At 45.2% G+C, this 23,599-nt stretch overlaps 1 protein-coding gene and 1 pseudogene across 2 annotated transcripts in view; one reads left to right on the forward strand and one right to left on the reverse strand.

Annotated features, from left to right (window-relative positions):
- Positions 1 to 23,599, reverse strand: part of c11.1 (maestro heat like repeat family protein c11.1) — a 213,933-nt gene that overhangs the window by 117,560 nt on the left and 72,774 nt on the right. For both annotated transcript variants that reach the window (XM_050194373.3, XM_055062171.2), the window contains exons 13-16: positions 5,493 to 5,612; positions 1,793 to 1,897; positions 1,571 to 1,712; positions 496 to 678 (exon numbers count right to left, since the gene is read on the reverse strand). In XM_050194373.3, coding sequence (XP_050050330.1) covers positions 496 to 678; positions 1,571 to 1,712; positions 1,793 to 1,897; positions 5,493 to 5,612 — 550 coding nt within the window. The remainder of the gene's footprint in view (positions 1 to 495; positions 679 to 1,570; positions 1,713 to 1,792; positions 1,898 to 5,492; positions 5,613 to 23,599) is intronic.
- LOC126546245 (piggyBac transposable element-derived protein 2-like) lies at positions 20,170 to 23,533 on the forward strand (annotated as a pseudogene).

Consider the following 23,599-nt stretch of genomic DNA (forward strand, 5'->3'; position numbering starts at 1 on the left):
TGGTCTCAGCAGAGCACAATGACTCAGCTACCACTAATGCCAAGCATATGTCTTGGCAACTGCCTGGTTTCAGTACCATGTACTTCACCCAGTGTCAAGAGGTTTCATAAAGTCACGTGTCATCATCATCATCAGCCTGTTTTATGTCCACTGCAGGACGAAGGCCTCTCCCTGCGATTTCCAATTACACCTGTCCTGCGCCAACCGAGTTTCAGAATATACAAGTAACTGTTACTGAGTGCAGAGATTTGACATGCCAGAAAATTATATTAAATCGAAAGACAAGGGGCAATGCCATCCTCGAATTCCATGTCACTGGTGCTCAAGTGTGGGGAAATAATGAAATGCAAGCTAAGAGTTCATTTTCTGTGCTAATCAGTTGCATTTTTTTTTTTAGAGAAATGAAATTTAAACAAATTATCAGTTATCCATCAGCCCAGCCCAATTCTCCTGCATACCAGTGGTGTAACTTTCAACCAAGACAGAGCTACTTACACTGCAACTGAGAAGCCATCTGGGGTAGAACAGTGTCCCAGAGGGCTACAAGGTTACGGTGTACAAGTGCAGGCAAACAACGCAACAGGCGTAGGACATGGACTCCTCGGTTATGGTGCATCAAAGGAGAGCCCAGAACAACCAGCAATCGTGCCAGCAAGGCTTGTGGCTTGGGCACATTTGCTGCACAGCAGAGAAGAAAAAGAATACACCCAGTTTCCACAAAAACAAGAAAATGTTCACAAGGATGGCTTGGTGGGCTAGTTGGTAAAGCATTTTAAAGGATTTGTAAACAGTGCACATGGACGGTGACAGAGGGACGAACAACAGGACACAGTGCTAATCAGCTCTATATGTCCTATTGTTCTTCTCTTTGTCACTGTCCATGTGCGCTGTTAACCCTTTAAGAAAATGTTGCTAACTTGGGCAGATATATAAGCTTTCTTGGCAATGGGATAAACATACACACTTAGTTTTTTTTACAATAAGAAATCATCTGAAATGTCAGCCAGGAGACATAGCTCCAAGAACTCTCAGGAATTAATGCAGTTTAAAGTAAATTTTAGACATTTGCAACATTACCTGTTAGGATGCCACAAGAACCAGTGCACTAAATGTTTTGAGCACCCAACATTGGTAATGAAAATTTTCACTCTTTCTAAAGACTTTACGATGTAAATTTTAACTGAGGATAGAAGTTTCAATGATTTTGAATGATGAAGCTATGAAAGATGCCGCAGTGGAGCACCCTGAATAGCAGCAGGGTGCAGTAAGTTCTTAACTGCCATGGTGGATAATTCTGAAGAACACGCATAGGTCGAAGTGTTGAACCTGAGAAAAAGGGAGAGTCCAAAATAAAAGAGAAAGCAGGAACTAGATGACATCGTATTTTTTTTCCTTTGATTCTATTTCTTTCTTATTCACTAATGCATAAAGTGACCAATACTAGCAATTGCGGCATCACAGCAGTGTGAAATCCAGTGAGGAATGATGAAGAGTAGAACCAAAAGAGAGTTGCATTATCCCACTGCAGGTTAAACTTTGTGAACTTGAAAAGCAAATAAAACTTGCTCACTATGTTTCTCATAGTTGATCTCGATAGGGTAACCTGCATCCCGCTTCTTCGAAGCAAAATTAGCAAGGCACTTGCAAAGAATTCCTACAGCCGGGGTCAACTCTTCACACAACAAGTACTCAAATAAGGAAGGCCACATAATCTGAAATCAAAAAGCAAATAAGCACAGTAGAACAACAAAATATGAGCAACTCGGCGTTTAGGCATATAAAATTCATCTACCTTGTCAATGTCATCCACGGTGGTTGTTAGAAGCTGTAAAACATTTTCGCACATTGTACGCAGGGCCTCATTGCTCACATAGTCAAAGTCGGTGGGACGCTTGGCCTTGGAAGAAAACAAATATAAGGTACATTACAAGCTTGGAAACAGCCGCTCGTTTCAGTCAGGATACATAAGCACTGCCATGTACAGTCTTGGTCAAAATTCTTAAGGCCATTATGAACGGCCAGGGAGTGGCTGCGCTCCACCATCACGGCGCTACCACCGTTGGCGCTCGCCGCTGCTCACTTGCACCAAGGATAAAGAGGACAAAGGAAGCATGTCTCTACTCTCAAGCACCCTTTGATAAAGCACTTGTGAAAAACTAGCGTGGCACGAATGCAGCGGTGGCGAAGTGGAAGCCACCCAACCAGCTATTATGCTGTTTGCAGCGTATGCTCGATAAGTGGGCGGAAGTCTCTGGCGGCCGCTGTCAAAAACGATACGTTCAAATTTCGCAATTCCGTGTATCGTAATCATCAGCTAATTTTTTCCTGGACCAAATTAAAGGGACAACGCTATGAATAGTCCTGTGCATGCATGAACACGGGCACTTTGCAAGGATCGTAGCTAAGATCTGACTTCAGCAGCTGAATGCTGTATTGAATAATGTGCCACAATGGCAACTTGTATTTGTCATCATGAATGTCACAAGTAGCAAATTAATCAAGAAAGCATAAGCTTCAGAGTGTCACCTGCATCTCTCAACGAAATCACAGGGGGGGGGGGGGATGCCTTCAAGGCATTAAGTGTGGTTTGTACGTGATTGCCCCAAACAATTGCAGCTTGCCCTTGTGTTTGACTGTAAACTAGCCAAGGTCCCTACTTTGGTTGAAAGGATGCTAGGTATAACACACTTTTTTTAAAACTACCTGTGAAGCCCTTCCTCGTGGAGACAAACGACGCCTAGTATGCTATATCCGAAAATACCTCTTCCAGTGAACCAATGACAGCGACAGCACCGCTGGCATGACACCTTCACTGTGCGAGAAAGTTATAATCATGGTCTACGTGATTCAAACGCATGGCACCCAATGGAAATGGGATAAACTTGCACTGGCCTCATGTGTGCTTAAAAGTGGGCCCTAACGACAATGAGGCAGTATGCACAAAGACATCAAAAAAGGCCATGTAGTGGGCACCTTCCAAAATGCTGAGGAAATGGGTTTAACTCAATTGGCTGCTCAGGCAGGGTAAACATCTTCTAGTTCCGAAAAGTTTTCGTAATCTCACTGTGGGTTCATTTAAAGAACTTCAACATCGAACACAATCGTGTGGTCATTTTTAAGTGGAAAAGTGCGTTCTACGTATTTGAAATATTGTAACGGTGATTACAGGCCCTTTCAGAAGAAAGCTTTTGTAGTCGAAATTACTGCTTCTGGTCCTTTTTAAATAAACGATGAGTGAATTGCCTGTATATTACAATGTAACCTGGTACAACGCTAGATAGCACTCAGAGATGTCAGGTTTATATTTTTTCTTTTGTTTTCATCGCACTGAGAAATTCATTCAAAATGTATATCTAAAAGCATAATGCAAAGACTCCCGCCTTTGGATGTCTAGGATAAAATTGTAATAGGAAATTTCGATGATTACAGGGTGTCTACCAAGTTGACATTTTCAAATTCCCCGAGTTTTTCAGGTTTTCCTTAAGCAACACCGAACTTTATTTTATGTCAAGACAGGCTGACACCACATCACCTGATGCTGTTACTCTCAAGTAAGCATTTAAAAAAAATTAAAAAACAACAACTTAATCAAGTTTGAATAGTAAGGAATAGTGTTTATTTTATTCAAAATAGAAAACTGAAGGTAGGGGATAGTAAAATTCACAGCATATAAAATATATTCCAAATAGAAAAATGATAAAGCCTATTATAAATTGAGTCAAACATTTTCAAATATGAATAAAAAGAGATGCATACAGAAGCAAATATTTTCGAAAATGAGCTATTTCTATCACGTGCTAGCAAGATCATAGGCATTAGGCCCGAACTTTGTCACAAGTGAGATTTTCTCAGCAGTTGAAAAGTCAACTTCAACTGTCCTCACATACTCTTAGCCCACGCACAATGCCTCCGTTTTGTGTTTCATTGTTTTCAAGAGATTATTTTGGTTTGGATGAGGGCCACCTGCATCTTTGTGTCAGCCAACACTTTGCTTTTTGAGCTCAAGCTCCTTCAAGGAAGAGGCGGCACAGTTCCTGTCCCGATCATTCCTCAATGGGATGGTCATTTCTGTTTTCGTTGTCGTTCTGCCGCGTGTTTGCCCCACGGACCATTTGAAGCATGCTCTTGGTCAGTTGTACAGTCAACGTCCGATTTTTCATACTCCCTAGAAACCACGAAAACGTCTGAAAAATCAAATCGAGCAGGCCAAAAAAATTAATGCACGACTTTTACTGCCCTTTAGGCTCAAATCCTCACAGGCACGTCAGGAAAAGCTCTGAAGACTTGCCAGTACACTTATTAGGCATATCCGTGCTCGTACTGAGACATGAGATGGCGGGAGCACGCGTGTATAATTATGAAATACGTACAGTGTCCCGTGACAATTGCCCCTTTCCAAACTTAAGCTTCACCGCAATACTTCGCGTACGCTTCACCGCGTAACATTCCTGCACAGAGGCGAAGCTGCCTTTCGGGAATCAGCATTATGCAATGCGTCATGCTTTTTAAGCTTCGAAGCCAATCGCGAGGATTACACAGGCGGAGTCGGTGCATTTACTGACAGCGGTGAATTCTTTCAATGAAACACACGGCACCGAACGGCAAGAACCTTACTAGCGAACGTCGAAGCAGCTAAGCCTAGCGTTGCCGCGGTGGTGGCTACGGCTGCCAGCGGATCTGCGTACGAGAGCGTTCGAGGCGGCGAGATAATCAAAACGGCGGTGTTAGCTTTGATTAATGCCGTTTCGGACCTGCGGTCACGGCAAGAAGTCCGGAAAATCGGACAGCGAAGGGTTCTTACGTCTGAAATTACAGACGTTCTTATACGGTGACGTGATGGTGCCGCGAAGCAATCCGCGTTATTGGTCATTTCGCAAAAATCAGGCGTCCGAAAAATCGGTCGTTGACTGTACACTGGCAATTCCTCCAGCCGACGACACGGTGTCAAAGACAATTCGTTACGATTCCTCTATTTTACTCGAGCCAGCACAGTAGGGAGACTTTCGTTACCTTTCAATAAAATGACAGTTAATTTTCCCCGATTGAAGCACAAATTTCCTGAGTTTTCCCCGAGTTTTTCCAGACTATTCAAAATCCCTGAGAATTCCCAGTTTTCGCGGTTGGTAGACATCCTGGATTAGGACAATTTTTATACTATAATGCGCTGCATGAAAACTGGGCAGTTTCACCAAGGCCACCGCATTCACTCGCACAAGGCGGCCACAAGACGAGCAGAACGAACGGCGCACTAGTTTTTTTCACATGCGCTGTAATCAAAGGATGCTTCAGAGTAAGATACATGCTTCCCTCGCCCTCTTTATCCTGGGTGCAAGCGATCGGCGGTGCGCGCCGACGGTAGCAGCGCCGCGATAGCGGGGAGCAGCCGCTCCCCGGCCGTTCATAGCGGCCATAAGTTTTTTTGACCAAGTGTGTACATAGGAAGGGCTGCTATGCAAAGTAACCAGATGTTGGTATGAGCACATAAAGCTTACTGTATCATCTGGAAGAGCACACTGCCGAACAAGAAACTGAACCATGGAGTGACCACCGTTTGCGTCAAGGTAACCATGGTGCGCCAGAGCGACAATGACTTGGGCCAACACTTTCTTTGCCTGCAAATAATTTAAATGAGAAAGCAAGAACATCAAAACCTAGCTCTAAGCATATTTACATGGATGAAAGACAAACATGAGTGTACAAATCCACTTGCTCACATAATTGAAGCACCATAAAACTACAATTAGTGTGGTAGTTTACCTAGCATCAAGCAAACATATCCATAGGTTGAATATGTGTTCTAGCGATATTTGTTACAAGCATGCAAGAAACTTAACTGTCAGCTATTAGGGATCTATTATTGGTATGCTGCATTTCTCCCCTGCCTTGTCCTCATCACGGCTGTGGACCTCATCAAGCCCATTTAGTGGCTTTTGGATTACATTCCAACGTCTTAACCCGTGCATTTTTTTCCCCCGTGAGCTCATCCACACAAATTGATTGCAATACAAACCACTGTAGTGCCTAAAGTCAAATAACAGTAACAAAAATGTGCATGCTCAAACATGCCTTCTGTTTTTCAACAGCAGCATGTGCTAGAGAAGCAAGAAGAATTCATCTTGGTTACTAGGTGCGAACACACACAAGAAACAAGGAAGAAGACAGGACAGAGCACCATTTACAACTACAGCTGTAAGCGCCACTTACAACAGTTGTAAGTGGCGCTCTGTCTCGTCTCCTTCCCTGTTTCTTGTGTGTGTTCGCGCCCAGTACCCAAGATGAATTGTGACCAACTCGCCCAACAAGACGTCCTTTTAAGCAAGTAGAAGTTTCAAGTTAAGCTGGCTGCACATCACCGCAGACAAGGTTCAAGAACGCACTCTTGAAGCTTGCATTTTGTTTCAGAAATACCGCTCCTGTTCAGTAAAAAAACAGCAGTTGACTGAAAAAAGCAAAAAAGGAAGACTAATACAAGCACTCACCTGCAACTCTCTATTGAGAATTGAAAAAGCGGAAATGCTACCATCGATCCTGGGTATACCGAACTCGAAGGGGATCGCAAAATAGTTTGATACTATATTGATAATTCGAAATATGAAATATGCCTATCTGAAGCTTACCCGAGACCTCCACATGTCCCCGTCAGTTTTTCGAGATCAAGAAAAGTAGGAATTTAGTGATCTGCTTCTTCAAGGCTGTGCCAAACACACAAAAGTTGACATTCTTTTCACACAAATGACACAAGTAGTTCGTGCTGTGGAATGGATCTGATATACTGATCACAATGCTAGCCCTAAAAGCCCGCATCGCCCAGATGTAAGACCCCAGTGCACCTCGTGTGCGTGAAAGGTAGAAATAGATGCACTGTGGAAGCAAATTAGCATGTATGGTACATACCGTACCGTGATCAGCGCACCTGTACTGCAAATTGCGCGTGAATGTGCTCGGCCGCATGTCCGTTATAATAACCAACAATATGCTGCTTAAACAGCCTATCGTCATGCATATGTGGGCAATGAGCCAGGCAGTGCGTTGTGTCGAGTTTCAGAACCGACTTCCTGTCAGAACCAGCCGTCCTCGCTTAAAAAAATATAATTAAATCATGGAGTTTTACGTGCCAAAACCATGATCTGATCATGAGGCACGCCATAGTGAGGTTCTTTAACTGGGGTTCTTTAACGTGCATCTAAATCTAAGTGCACGGGCATTTTCGCATTTTACCCCATCGAAATGCGGCTGCCGTGGCTGAGATTCGAACTCACGACCTCGTGCTTAGCAGCCCAACACCATAGCCACTAAGTAACCATGACGGGTCCATTCTTGCTTCTCAATCACCCTAAAAAGTCCACGTGTCTCTTCTTACGTGCTTCTCAGCACTCCGACACCTTGCGGTCTCTTCGTTCTCAGCCCTTCTCCTCTGGCTGTTGTGTCAGTGTCTGCTGACTTTACACACGTGCTGTTAGTTTAGAAAGTGGCTTTCAGCTTGCATAACATCCGAGCTCCTTCCCACTCACATGTAACTGTGCGAGCATGAATGAATCACATTCAGCGCAGGCCCATGAATTGCAGAGAGATGAGTCTGGCGCAGCGCGCTGTTGCTGCAATGGTTTTTCTGCGAAATGCAGATGTGGTGTGATCCAAGTTAAGGTTGGGCTCGGATTTGTTTTAGCCATTTACGGAACCCTGAAATGCCATTCGCCGAAAGCCCTTGCTTACAAAAAGACAAATCTGGTGGTTCAGACATCTACAGTTTGGCATCCCCATGCCTGGCACTAGTCAGTGAAAAGATCTAGTACCATCCATGGTTTCTCTCGAGTGCATATCGGACCGGGACGCCTTTGCCTTTTTGAAGCAAAGTGGTGACCTGCTTTGCCCTATAATGAACAGATGCAGTTTTTACAAGCCATTCATAAGTGCAGCGAGCTAAATTGAGACCACCCTGCTCATTTTTCCTCTGTGGCATGTACTGCCCTTCAGATTCAATATGTTCTATGACAGCATCCACCAAAACAGTTCTGTTTCAAGTTCCTCGGCATTAAATATTCCGAAGACGCGAGAAGTGATCACGTCTCCAATAGGAGAAGTGCACTTGTAGGGATGCGGCATGCCGCAGTGTTCCATATATCATGGCAGTGAACAGGAGTTCGATATACACATAGTACATTACAATAAGGTTACACAATACACAATAAGGTTAGACCGGCAGCTTTGATTTTCAAGGTTATCTATTCTTTTTTGCATAGTTTCCATTACCTGCTTCACGCTTAGTATTTCACATTGATAAGTCTCAACTTTCTTTTCTAGTTCCAATATTGCATCAAGCTTATTATCTATGTCATTTAGACGCTTCTCTTTTATCTCTTTTATGTCACTAGCAATTTCCCTTATTTGTTTTGCAATTTGGGCTAGCTCAGGTCAAGGATTTGTTTCAATATCACCCCCAAGGAGCAATAATTTCTTTACTATGTCTGCACAGTTTGACATAATCCCACAAAACTGCTGCGGGCACGGCAACATGATCAAGAAACAGTTGTCTGATCAAATACAAATTCCATATTCCTTCCTCATCAGCATGATGAAGACGAAAGGATTTAGCGTCCACATAGCTCGAGTGCCGCCGTGCCCATAGCTGGCGTTGCCTGGTGCATGTGCTTTTGTAGTCGCGGTAATCCATAGTGGCGCTGCTTACAGGTCACGTATTCTGGTTCCCTCGTGATGACATGGTATAGATTCTACTGCCGCGAACAGCAGGATATCTGGCACATGTATGATCTGTGCATTTAATGCCTGCGCAGTCCATGTGTCCGTGGTCAACATGGCATTTCCATCGCTGGCAGATAACAGCAAGCCGGGAAAGCGCTGGACAATCTGCACGATGAAGACGAAAGGATTTAGCGTCTGCATAGCTTGAGTGCCGCCGTGCCCATAGCTGGCGTTGCCTGGTGCGTGCGCTTTTGTAGTCACAGTAATCCATGGTGGCGCTGCTTGCAGGTCATGTATCCTGGTTCCCTCGTGGTGACGTAGCACAGATTCTACTTCCGCGAACGGCAGGATATCTGGCACGTGTATGATCGGTGCGTTGAATGCCTGTGCAGTCCATGTGTCCGTGGTCAACATGGCATTTCCATCGCTGGCAGATAACAGCGAGCCAGGAAAGCACTGGACAATTTGCATGATGAAGACAAAAGGATTTAGCGTCTGCATAGCTCGAGTGCCGCTGTGCCCGTGAGGAGTGTCACAGGAAGGGCCATTTCGTAAACATCAATGTGACGTTGCACGACGTTGCAGTGGGTTGCCATTGCAGAGATTTTCAACATAATTTTTAGTGCGACAAGCCACGCAAATTGTGATAACGAGCAGCCATATGCAACAGCGGCCGAGAGGCGTTTGTATCACTGCATTTTCCACGTCGTTTGAGGCCATCATAAACTTTTGTTCAGAATTTGTGCCGATACCGTTTGCATCATTCTCGTGCAGGGATTGGCATTTATGTTTTGAGCCACCATTTGTTGATGACTCATTTATTTGGAATAACATTGGTTGAACAAAAATTATCGACTTTCTGCACTTTTCACTGCTGCAAAGGGTAGACGTCCTTTTGCGTGACTTGGTTCAAGTGACAGTAGTCTACGCAGAAGCACCAGCTACCATCTTTCTTTACTAGCACGATCGGTGACGCCCAGGGACTGCAGGAAGGTTCGATGTTTTTCACTAGCATTGTTTCGACCTCGCACTGAATTACTTGCCGTTCAGCATGGGGCACACGATAAGGACATCGTCTGATGGGGCTGGCGTCTCCAGTATGGATACGGTGAGTGACGACAGATGTCTGGCCCAAAGGGCGGTCATCAAAGTCAAAGATGCCGCGATAGGACATCAACATGTGCCTGATATCAGCAGCCTGTACTGGAAGGAGGTCAGGCACGATCATCTTGGTAATATCACAATCAGCTGTATGGCTTGAGGTGGGGTGGAAAATGTAGCAGGGAGTAAAGGATCGCCGGCAACTAATGCAGAAATGGCATACTCATCAAGAAAAGAGACATTGGCCAGAGTCATGCCATTTGGGGTAAGTTCCGTGCGCGAGCTAAAGTTCAAGATGGAAAGGGATGTGCGGTTATTAGAAATGGTGAGAACGGTACAGGGAACGGTGACATTTCTGGCCAATGGAACGTCAACAATGGGAGTCAAGACGTAATCGCCATCGGGAATAGAAGGGAGAGACATTAGTCCCACATAAGTAACAGATTGAGGTGCCAGATGGACGTACCGTATTTGCTCAAATCTAACGTGCACTTTTTTTCCGATAAAACGGGCCCAAAAATTGTGTGCGCGCTATAATAGAATACGACCCTAAATCTGCATTACCATATCGCCGTCGACATTTCCAAATGGCCGCCTCATACACACTTCGAGCCTAGCTGCAGTAGCTCCCTCCATGTGCTGTAGTAGTACATTGTCCGTCTTCCCGTTTTCTGCGTTTGCTCACTGGTTTGCTCTATCAGCATGGAAGTGCTGACTGCGTAGACACGAGATGCCACAATTAAAAGGAAAATGATCAGGTGTGCGGAGACGGATGGAGATCGGGCCGCATCACGGGCGTTTGGCATTCCCGAAACTTGCGTGTGGGACTGGCGCAAACAAAAGAGGCGCTCTACTCCGGCAGCTGCTGTATACGGCACAGCCGCACAGCCGCTATCTTGGAAGCAATCTGCGATGGAGACAGTCTACACATCTAGGCGCACCACGCTGTGTTCTCGTCGCTTAGTTCGCGTTGAAGCAAGAGGCCACACAAAGGTCAATTTGCTCGCTCCTGCTACCCCACTTCTCACTCCAGCGTTTTTATCTTGATAAAGAGTTTCCGCGGTCATCGAGTGAGATGTGTTCATGTTTGCTTGTGCCCGTGTAACGCCATGCTTGTTACTTTAGTTAGTAAGTGAATGTTTAAAAGGTTATAAGACCAATAAAACTACTATCCTTACTTTTCGTACAGCTTTCTACTAATTTGCTATCATAATCAATGCTTCGCCTTTCGTGTGAAACTGCGACTTTTTCTATTTATCGAAACTTTAGCATACTGGGAGTAAATTTTTGCTTTTACAAATGAGAGAAAGTTTTATTTCTGTATGAAAGAATGAGGTGCGCGGTACTGTAAATGACTTTTCTTTTTTTAGGTCATGGCAAATGAGTGCATGTTACAATCAAGGGTGGTTTTTTTTCCTTTTTTTTGGTCACGGAAAACGGGTGTGTGTTACAATCGAAGGTGCGTTAGAATCAAGTAAATACGGTAATCCACACAACCTAAACACGGTTGACAGGTGGTCGGGGCATCATAATAGCAAGGTAGGTCAAGATGAAGCAATCCGGTTTCACAATCAATAAGGGCAGAGTGGGCAGATAGAAAGTCCATGCCTAGTATGAGTTGATGGGAACAGTGCTCGAGCACAGCAGGTAATGCAGTCGTACAGCAGCCAGCAATGCTTATTCATACGAAGCACATACCAAGGACGGGAAGCGTTTCCCCATCAACGACTCTGATGAGCGCTAATGTGGGTGGCGTGAGGATCTTCTCAAGTCGACAGCGAATGGGACTGGTGACCATGCGGAGATGGTGAACAACGGTACGATATGGTTGGAGCGTCATCACTGTTGGCCTCACAGGACTCATGGTAAGGCTGGAAGCAGCCAGAATCGGCCTCAGAGTGACGGTTAGGAGCATAGTGCACGTGACGCCAAGACTACCAGTTATTGCAATAGCGGGCGATGTGACCATTCTGATGGCAATTAATGCAAATGGGTCGGTCATCAGCAGTCCTCCACTCAGCCGGATTGCGGTGACGTAGCCTCTGGCCTTGGGCATAGGAACCTAGGAAACGGTCAGTTGGGCAGGAGGGAGCGACGGCGCACAGAGTCCAGGCCAGTATTGGATAGCTAGCTCCTGACGAACGATGGTTTGGACAAGTGGTATCATGGTAGCGCTGGACTAACAGGCACGGGGGCACAAGGAAGCAGGAGACATAGCCTTAAGTTCACACCATATGATCTTCGTCACATGTTCTGCGGTTAGCAGCAGCTGTGAAGCAGATGCGTTTTCGCACGACGATCTTACTGCTGTGTGGGGAAGTCAAGTGAACCGATAGGCAATACGTTGACTTTTGGTATTTTCAAAACACTTGCACTTATCAATGATAGCGTCCACCATGCCACAGTCCTTGCAGATTAACAGATTGAACGCATCATCCACTATCCCTTTTATGATGTGTCCCACTTTCTCATACTCGGCCATACCATCATCCACTCTGTGGCAAAGGGCCAGCACATCCTGTATGTAAGACAGGTAGGATTCTGTCGAGGTTTGGGCACATGATGCTAGCTAATTTTTCACTGTAACCTTTCAACCAAGAGACTTGCCAAACAGAGCATGCATCTTTTCTTTGCAGGTATCCCAGTTCCCGATCTCTTCATGATTCTGAAACCAGACCCTTGCTATCCCTTGAAGATCAAATAGGATGTTGGCCAACATTACCGTATCATCCCATCGGATGATACGGTATGCGCCGCGCCGCATACGCACGGCGCATTGTATGCGCCGCGCCTTTCTCACGCCTCAAAGAAAATGGAGGAATGTCTAGAATACAGCCTATAGTTTCACTTTTGCAAGGCTCGGCAATGGACACGTCGAAGTATGCAGCTAACAGTGCTTTTGGCACTGTATGAAGATAGCAAGCTTGGCACAGTGCCAAAAATGCTGTTGGCCATAAACGTACATGGGCGCATCCGCAATGAGACGACAAAGCGCAATGAGACGACAACAAAGAAATGAAGGCAGGTGGCGGTTGAGCGGCGCGAAGAGGGGGAAGGGAGACGAACAATGAGAAGGTAAGTGAATGCAAGAGAAGGAAAAAGATTAGGCTGGAGCCTGGAAACCAGTTGGATCGCTGCGAGGGAGCTGATGGAGGCTGGTAGCACTTCTAATGTGTCTGCTGTTGGGTTCGCAGTTTCGCGCGGGTCGTCGTATGAGATGGGGCGTGCGTAATCTCGTGTAGTATAGTCAAGCTTTTTAATGCATTGTCTCAGTGGGGAGTTCACCAGAACTGCACTAGTCCGTGCAAAATTCGGGATGTTGCAAAATAGGGGGACGCATAACCGAGGTTCCACTGTATTTTTGCTGTGGCTCATTAGAAACAGGTTTGAGTGTACTAGCTGTCAAAAAACAGTGTACTTATGGCACACCTGTGGATGCTGAAGTTCTTACCTCACGCCTTTGGCATTGGCCTATTCTTCCCTGCCACAAACAATGTGACAATATACTTGGACTTTTCTATGGCCTTTGAGAAATTACAGTAAACCCTCGTTTAACAAAGTGAATGGGACGGCAAAAAATAATTCTATATAAGTGGTATTTCGATAAAAACGACTACTCTATAAAAATCTAACAAGGCATAGCTGAAATAGCACAACTCTGCAGAAGTCTAATATGAGAATCACAATGTGCGTTTCCGATCGCAATCGAGCCAGATTGTGCACAAGCACAGATGAAGTATAACGCATCTTGGTTCAGGTGACCTTTGACACACGGAAGGTTGTGCAAAGTAACAATTGCTGCTTCCATTGTGCACAACTTTCATGGTCTCGCAGCACCATGACAGTGGAACTCGTCGCTGACAACCCGAAAGCGCAGTATGGAGGAAAAGGTTGTGCAGGCACTGTGATGGCGATAGCTGGCTACAGAGAGGCTCACTCGCTAGCTCGGTGCCACCGTGAGTGCACACCCGCTCCTTGCTAGTTGCTGCAGCACTGCTGATAACATGAGAGCTCAGAATGTAGAGAAAGGGTGCACAGGCACCACGGTGGCATAGATGGCGATGGAAAAGCCACTTTGCCACCACGAATGTGCACACTCTCCTTGCTAGTTTTACTCTAAGCAGAACGGCTCATCGGTATAAGCCGCTCTCACGCGTCCCCCCGATATTTTCGCTGCATGGCTTTCCTGCATAGCTTGGTCAGTGTAGTTGTAGAATAGTACTAGAGATAGTGCGAGATGTTGCGCTTATATTCAAACAGTGATTTTATCACTGCCTGAATATTTTTTTCTTGTTCTTTTTGCCTTCTGATAAGTTTTTTGTATGTATCATTTTGCTCTTATCTTCCTATTGTATAACGCCATAGTTTTACCATTGCTGTTCAAATATTTGTAACGCACTCCCCTCTACAATGCTTTTGTATTTGAGGGTAGGTATGTACAATCTTAAAAAAAAATTACACCCTTTGGGGCTTATCTTGTTCCACAACAATAATTGTCATTTGTCTTGCCTGCATTTCGCTCAACACTACAAACCCGGTACTTCCAAGTCACGAACGGCATGTGCGTCATCAGCATGACATAGCATTTTCGACAGGAAAGTAGTGAGCACAATATCTTTGAGAAAGTAAACGCAAGCAAGGCAGATCACGATTATTGTTGTGGGACAAATATAGCCCAAAGGGTGCAACTGTGTTAAGAGTGTATATGGAATAATAAGAGTAAATAAAATAAAAATATAATACAGTCAAGCCTTGATATATCGAACATGGGTATATAAAAGTATTGCATATATCGAACACTTTCTATATCACCTGAAAAATCGCATGTATTTTTTAATTTTTATTTCGAACGGGGTCGGACATAAAATGAATATATCGAACTCCACCACCCCAGACTATGTGCCTTTTGTTGACAGGCGGCGAGCTTCCCATAACACCCTCGAAGATAGCAGTGGTGTGATGGGCATTCCCGACTGCTGCGCACTATGGCTGCACACATCGATTGCACCGAGGGCGCCATTTGAATGTAGTGGCATATGCAAATGGCAGCTTGGCTAGTTCAACAACATCAATGATGCATTGTATTTGCCGCACTGACTCCTCCTCGGTGCCGCGCTCTGCCCCTGCTGTGCCTCATGAAGAATGGCGGTTTGCTTCCACAAAGGCGCACAACAGCACGCATTCACTGGGCTCTTTCATAGACGCCATGGCAGACGCCACTTAATACGTTGTTACTGACAGTGTTTAAAAATGCTTCGAATGATGCACGTGGAGATCGCAGTGGAAGTAGCGGCCAAATGAAGGCACTGCCGAGGTTGATCCCGCAAGCGCTGATGTCCTGCTTCCAACTTCAACTGAGGCTGAAGCTACTTTGGCACTTCTACGTCGCTACTGCGATGCAATAGAAGGCACCGGCCTATCACTTGTGGATCGTTTAGACTATGATGACGTCACCATGGTTAAGCACGCAGCTGCCAATAAGAAGCAGGCTACACTGCTGCAGTACTTTCAGCCAAAAAAATAAATACCTTGTGCAAAGCTTTAAGTGAGTATTTACTGTACCACGATTGATTCATTGATTGATTTATACCAAGTGTTTTTATGAGTTTCTTACATGAGTTTATATGTAGAATTCCGGCTATATCGAACTGTTCCGCGATCACCATGCTGTTCAATATATCGAGGTTTGACTGTAGTAATATTAAGCAAAACAGTGGGTTTTTGTAGTATACTATTAAATTATGTATGCTTTGTACACTAGCTGAAACACTACTCAAGTGCACCGACTTATCTCAAAACAAGTTGTTACATCCATAGGCGGAGAGTTCATTTTTCCAAGGGGGGAGGGGGCTGGGGCCCAACCAGCTTTCCGAACCCCTCCATATATTTCTTGCACTTCAACAAACTTCCTGTGACCTCGAAGAATTCAGCGCTGAAGTGACGGTGTTATACGAGTATATACAAGACCTCATAGTAGGAGACAATTCAATTTCACAGCCCGAGTCCACTCTATGGTGTAATCTTCCTTCGTGTAATTGTCGCATACTTGGCTATCACTAATACTGCTTCGCCCTTCCGTCAAAATGGCAGCCTCTCTCTTTTTTTCTTTTTCTGTGAGTCCAAGTATAAGTGCTTCTGCGCATGATTGCTGTTGATTCTGAATTCAAGTGACTCTGGCTTGACCTCATTTCGGTTACTGAGTAAATTGTACAGGGTGCACCAGCCATCATGCATAAAGAGTAAAAAAAAAAAGCAGTTGCATTACTTGAAGAAAACCTAGTGCATATTCTTTCCAGTACAGTGGAGTAGCCGCCAGTAATTCTTTCGTTACTGAGATTTAATTCAGTAAATGCAAGTAATTATCTAACTAAAGAAGTACTGTCCTAATTTTCAAGGTGTCAGTGATGCATTTGTAGGCACCCCATAATGACATCTACCTGCGGTGTTTCCAGCGACGTACTAATCGCATACAATTTTTCCCGACTAGCTAAGAAACCTCACAAAATATGACAAATGCCATGTGAGTGCGCTCCCACCTGCATCATAAAGCAGCGCCCTCAAATATGCTGACTGAAAGCAACTGCATTGCCTGTGACAAACCCGAAGAGACAGTGCATCACCTTGATAATGGTACGGAAGGAGCCCCAACAGCAAGTTTCGCGGCTTCACAGCGATTCCTTCCTCTCATTTCTACGTCACACTTATTATCCGTCTCTCAAGGCCGACTGATCACACTGCCAACAAAAGCCCCTTGATAACGCGGCCGAAGCAATGTTCTGACCACGAACGAGATGCGAAAAGCACACGAAATGCGAAAAACAATGTAATAGGCATAGAATGTTTCAAAATCCCGGCTTTGCTCACACCGCATGGAAAGAGTGCACGCGAAGCTATATTTCGTGCCAGAAACTTGCTTCGGACCAAAGCCAAATTAACCCTTTACTGCACCTTGTTGCATATATATACAACATACCGATAAATGGCCATAAAAACAAAATCTAAATTCAGTTGGTTCTTCCTGTACACGGTATTGCATTTCTGCAACAATAGTTTGAAAAACGTGCTTTCTTTTGCTGCCCTCTGTGCTAATTCTGCGAAACTATTGCCAAACAAACATGGTGGATGCTGCTCGCGCCAGCACGTAGCTATACAGGTAAGTTTTGCCAGTTATAAATGCCTTTCTGAATGGAATAAACTGTGGAAAAAAAATGTTAAGCTGTGTAATACATCCTCCTATTCGTGTAGATGCCAAAAAACATTATTTTCTCGCAAAGTTTGTTTCTTGCAATGGAAAGTTGCTACATTGCGTACTTGCAAAAACGTGCTCACTGGGTTTTTTTGTTCTCGATCTAGAAATGGATCCGAAACGCTTTTATTGCCGAGCAATTCCGTCAGATAGCGAAGACAGCGAACTTTCTGGGAGTGACGACGACCCCGAGTGTAAGTCTGTTTGAATTTATCGTGAGTGCAATGTGTTGCATGGTGGAATGCCCGAATTTTTTTATCAGGGTGTGTGCACACGCACGCTGCTGTCTCGCATCGTTACGGCTTCACCCTTATGTATGTGCTCCTGCGTTTTAAATTTTTGGTTATAACGCGAAGACACCATGCATAGTGGTTCCGTCTTCTTTCAATATACAGAGGCACCCTATTTTCTATATCTGCATTTCGCTTTGTTTTACCGCTTATTTTATTCCCTGTATATCGCTGTCTGTTTGTGCTGCAGATGTTCAACCTGATCTCGAAAAGCTAAATGACAGCACAAGCGAGCCAAGTGCATGCTCCGACGAGGACGAAGGTACAGCAAATGGCACAACACCTGACCACCACCCTATACAAGCTAAGAGAAGGATCATTTGGAAGAAGGCGAATCTAATGAGAGATCCGCAGACAGTTCAGTTCTCCAGGCAAAGTGAACTCCCAGAGTACATTTCACAACTAGAGACACCATTCCAATACTTCAAGTTTCTCTTCCCCGGCTCGCTGATTTCGCTAATTGCAGATCAGAGCAATTTGTATGCGCTCCAGAAAGACGTGAGTCAGCCCCTTTGTACCACTGCAGAAGAGATGGAAGTGTTTATTGGGACGTGCATGTGGATGTCGATCACTCAAATGAGGAACTCCAGGTGGTACTGGAGTGCAGAAACCAGGGTTAGCCAAGTGGCTGACAACTTTCCTGTGGGTCGCTTTGAAAAACTGAAGCATAACATCCACTTCATTGACAATATTACTCTCAGCCAAAAGGACGCTCCAGGAAGAGATCGGCTTGCGAAGGTGCGTCCTCTCATTGATACCGTCAATGAACAGTTGTCGCTTTTGCCTCTTGAAGAGCATCTGTCTATCCATGAACAGATTATACCCTTCAAAGGTAGAAGCTCCCTCAAGCAGTACTGTCCCAAGGAGCCCCAAAAATGGGGTTACAAAGTTTTCGTGCTCTCCAGTGTAAGCGGCTTCTCCTACAAATTGGAGGTGTATACCGGACAGGAGAACTCAGCGCAAAGACTTTCAGGAGAGCCTGACTGTGGAGCAAGTGGAAATGTGGTTGTTCGCTTGAGTAGAATGATTCCGAGAGGCGTACACCACAAAGTGTACTTCGACAACTGCAGTGCAGTCCACTTATAACGACATCGAGAAAAACGAAAAATATGATTGTTATATCCAATGATCGCTATATCTGGACTGCAGTTATTAAAAAAAAATAAAAAAACGCTGAACATACCTTTGCAGCTCCGAACTCAAAGTCACTACTTGCTCTAAAGAATAGATGATGTAGAAAGTAGGCTGTGAAAAACAAACTTTATTTCTAGTGCCAATGACCGTGTCAAGGGTTAGGCACGCCGAAATAGTCCGAAATCTGCACTTGCTTTTGCGGCAGCTTCAGCTTCACAACCGCGGTGTGCATGGATTCCAGCTGCTGCGCGAACACTGGCAGCAATCCTTCAGCATGCATAAATTCAATTAAGGAGTCGATCGACGACAGTGCACTTTGCGTGGACATTGAGGTCGGGGCCAAGGAGCCACTGCCAATCTCGTTGTCACTGTCGCTGCTGCCGTCGCCACCGTCGCACAACTTTGCCGTCTGTCGAGACAGCACATCTTCGGCGATCGCCAGGTCAGTGACCTCATCGCAGAACGAGGCAGCACTGTCTGCAGTCAAAAACTCCTCCATCGACAGACCACCTGTGTCACCAGTAGGAACGAGCTCCCAGAGCTCAGTTATGTCAGCGGCTTCCACGGTGTTGGTCTCAGTGGGTTGGGGAAGTCCGTCCCGACGCACAAAGCCCGCCTTTTTAAAGCAGTTGTATATGGTTGATTGTTTTACTTCATACCATGCACCATAAACGAAGCGCACGGCTTTCAAAAGGCTGATCTTCAGGTCAGGGGGCCCCCGTCTGCATGACCCGACGTGCCAGAAGCTGCGCGGTCAATGGTTAAAATTAGCCACTCCAGCATGCACCGCCGATACAGGACTTTAAAGTTCGCGATTACGCCGGCATCCAATGGCTGCAGGCCTGCCGTAGTATTCGGAGGCAGAAACATCAATTCAACAGATGTTAGCTTCGGGCTAACGCTGCGTGCGCTACAGTTGTCAAGTAGCAACATTACTTTTCTTCCTTGGCTTTCAATTATACTGTCGAACTCGAGCAGCCATTCTTCGAACAGGTCGTGGGTCATCCATGCCTTCTTATTGCTGCAATAGCGGACCGGGATGTGCCGATTTTTCTTCAACTCGGAGGCTTTTCTTTCGAGGAACCCGTATGGGTTTCCTTTGTAGCAGTTGCTACGAACGGGTGGATGTCCGTTTTTCCCTTTATTCTTAAAGCACGTTGGCTTCTTTGATCGCCCGATCATGAAAGGCTTGAGACGATGGCTCCCGTCCATGCTAACGCACAGCAACACGGTCACCCTAAGTTTTGAGTGCTTCCCGCCGGGGCATCGATCTCCTTTAAGAGCGTGAGTCTTCGACGGCAACATTTGAAAAAACTGAGCAGTTTCGTTGCAATTATATATGTCCTTCTCCACGTAGCGCTCCTGCACGCCGGGCAGCTTTGTCTGCAGCCACTGCTGCTTTGCCTGTGTCCAAAGACGCCACTTCCCCCCCCACGTTTTTGTAAACGATTCCGTGCCGCTCTTTAAAGCGCTGAATCCAGCCTCCCAAGGCTCAAAATTTAGGCGTCCTAGAAGAAAATCGAAGTTTTTCGCTTTGGTGGCAAGTATTGGCCCACTAATAGGCACATTATGTGCGCGGGTTGTGATGAACCACTGGTAAAGCGCCTCTTCAGCCTCGGCATACAAAGGGTCTCTAATCCTTTTCCGCTGATCGGCATGACCGTTGATAGCTCCTGCCTTCACAATCGCGGTGCTCCCGGTTTTCAAGATGGTTGATATCGTCGACTAGGCGAGCTCATACTTCTTCACGAGGGCGCTCACCTCGAAGCCGCGTCTAGAGTCCTGCAAAATATCCATCTTCGTGTCAAGCGACACAGCTTTACGCTTTGTCGGCACCATCTTCGAACTGGGCCACTGGGTTGTACCGTTGGTTGCACGCTGCTTCGGTGGCGTCAGCCTGCTATCGCTAGACAGAGAGACTGAGTGCGGGACGGGTGTCACCGCGCCGCTTTGCTTCTCGCTTTTTTTTTTTCTTTCTCTCTCTTTCGGAGCGACTGTGGCCGACGTGCATGAAGCAGCCAGCGCCATCTTGTGGCGCGCTGTGCCTACTCAGGTACTCTCCGGTGTGCGGGCAGGGCGGGACGCGCTGCGCGGTAATGGCGGCAGATACGAATTTACGGAAGTAAACATCGGCTCATCTCAACATCGTTCGTTTCAGGGAACTAAGCAACGCAAATGTTACGATTATTTGGCATGGAAAACGCCGTCCAGACAGCAAAATTTTGATGTTATATTCGATATGCGGTGAATAACCTATCGTTATAAATGTTTCTTCCCCATAGACCTATAGCATAAAATGACACTCTCATGTCGACCCATCGTTACAACCAATATATTGTTATATGTGGTATCGTTATAAGTGGACTGCACTGTATTTCAACTGCCCAAGTTTGCAGGTGTACCTAGAAAAAGACTCTGTGCACTGCATTGGTACTGTGCGGACAAACCGGGTCCCTGGAGTGAGCCTGCCTAGCGAGCAGGAAATGAAAAAGAAAGGAAGAGGATATTTTGAAGAGGGTTGCAGTTTGGGTGGAATTGAGCTGTCATGTACAAGGTGGCAAGATACCCGAGCAGTGACTTTGCTCTCCTCCTTTGTTGGAACACAGCCTGCTACAAGTGCATCAAGGTATAATGGTCAAAAAAAAAAGAGCGGAGTGAGATACCATGCCCTGCAGTGATCACCATCCACAACAAGCACATGGGAGGCGTCAACCTTTTGAACTCCCTCATCTCCATTTACCGTCCCTACCTGAGGTCGAAAATATATTATTTTCGTGTTTTTCTGCACATCCTTGACTTGACAGCTGTAAATGCTTGGTTGCTTTACAAGAGAAACGTCATGAAAAAACGTGGTCAGTACAGTGAAAGGCTACTTCCACTGGCTGCGTTCAAGATGGACCTGGCTGCATCACCCTGCAAGGCTGGGAAGACGGCACTGAAAAAGCGAGGAAGGCCTAGCAATGAGTCAGTAGAACAAGCCTCTGATGAGAAGAAAAAAAGGGGACCATCAGCTCCAACTCCAACCCAGGGTGTCAGGCTAGATCAGGTATTTCTCATCTATGGAGCTTTGTCTCAGTGCTCATTATTTTCATTTCTTTCCTCAGGTTGGTCATTGGGTTCTTTGGAGCAAGAAGCGGCAGCGCTGTAAGCTTCTTGGCCGCACAGGAATCTGCATGAGCTACTGCGTTGAGTGTGGAGTGCATCTCTGTTCCACAAACAAGAGCAATTGCTTTTTTGTGTACCACACTACAAAATGAGTCCACCGTTTCTCGTTACTTACTGATTACTGCTCAAGGTATAGAACCAAGCTTTGTCAGCAAGCAAGTGATATAGCTTTCTATTGTACGATGTGTTCCCCCTTGCTGATTGATGTAAACAAATGTTGCAGTTTTAAACACAATAAGCCGGGCTTTCTTCAACTTTTTCTTTATGTGCACATTGTTGCAAATATGCAATGTACTTTTTTTCTGCCAATACAAACTGTAAAAGTCCACTGAAGATATTTTTTTTGTTAGTACAGCTATTGTTATGGTTCCCTGCAACGACATCAATAATTTTATGGCAAAAGAAAGAATTGTGCAGTAAAGTGACTGTTTTATTTTTCATGAAAGCATATACGTGCTGTAAAAACAGGTTCGTTAAAAAATAAAAGTGAAACAAACCGACCAACGTGTGGAGCAACGGCAATACCGATGCGTTCAAGAAAGTAAATGAGCCGAATTGGAAATCAGGATGTCTGCAAAAAATAAATAAATAAATAAATAAAAAAAAGAAAAGAAGAAGTCAGATTTTAGGGTTCAATTATTATCTGTGAATTCGTAAGCTCCATTGAACACCAGCTTAGAGGGCATGTTTGAATAGGTTTCCTCTTTTGTAGCTAGGCAGTACTGTGTCCGTTTTATCGCATCTTCGGTGGCTTTCTTGATGACAGACGCTGGAATTCTACAGCAGACATCCGTTATCCTTGCCTTAAACTAATCCGACATCAGCCTCGATCATGTAAGCATGATATCTCACATAATCCAAACGAAAGAAATCGAGTGGAGAAAGGTCAAGTGACCTAGCTGGCCAACTTACAAGCCCGTGCCTTCCAATCTATTGCGCATGAAAAGCTGCATCCAGCCAGTTTCGTGCTCGGCTGCTGCTGTGTGCCGGTGCCCCACCTTGCTGATATACCACAGAAGTGGAAAACGTGACAGCGGGACTCCGCTGAGAAACTCAACCATCAGTCCTTCAAGGATTTCGTTCACGTAACGCTGTCCAGTCAGTATGTGATCGAAGGAGATGGGACCAATTATAGCACCGGCGTAAATTCTGAACCCCACATTGAACGACCACTGGAACTGGTGCCGATTGCGCTTTACGCAATGTAGATTGGAGTTCCTCCAATAGTGCACATTATGCAAATTTACCTAGGCAATTCCATCCCTAGTAAATGTTATAAATTATTAGAAATGTTTTTTTTTTTTTTTTTCAGGAGCCGTTAGCATTTCTTACTGGAAAGAGAAGCACTACTGAGACACACAACATTCACGTGCATTTCACACACCATTGACAAAAGACTCTGCCGAAGGGGTCACTGAAGTCTATAGGTCTTTTCATGGTCAAAAAAGCACACAAAGTAATTTGGAGCGTGGTGAACATACAGCAACATATTCATTCTCTAGATGCAGGCTATCCATAGCTTTAGAAATAATTTTTAATTGGCTACCTCCATCTCTTTCAAAAATATAATAAACTTTGTCCTGTGTGTATATTTAAGTATACTGTGAATGTGTATTGTGCATGTGTATTTAAAACAATGTTAAAGTGAGAAAATACGGATGAGGCAGCCGCTGCTAGTGCTTCTAATGGGCGTGTCCTCCTATAATCAGGATTTGCCAAAATAAAGCGAAAGTATGTATTAAAAGCCGTGCACGTCCGCGCCAACAATGATGCAGTAAGTTAGCCCTAATAAAATTTCAAGTAAAAGGGTCAAGGCAAGTGATAAGAAACCTCAAGTGATGTGGATGACAAAGCTCTGGTAATGGCACTTTAGGTGTGTGTGTGTGTTGGGGGGGGGGGGGGGGGGGGGCTTGGGAACCAGAGCCGCCCTGTAGTCAGCGCCTATGGTTACATCTGTAAATGA

This window comes from Dermacentor andersoni, chromosome 1, assembly GCF_023375885.2.
Source record: "Dermacentor andersoni chromosome 1, qqDerAnde1_hic_scaffold, whole genome shotgun sequence".
Lineage (NCBI taxonomy): Eukaryota > Metazoa > Arthropoda > Arachnida > Ixodida > Ixodidae > Dermacentor > Dermacentor andersoni.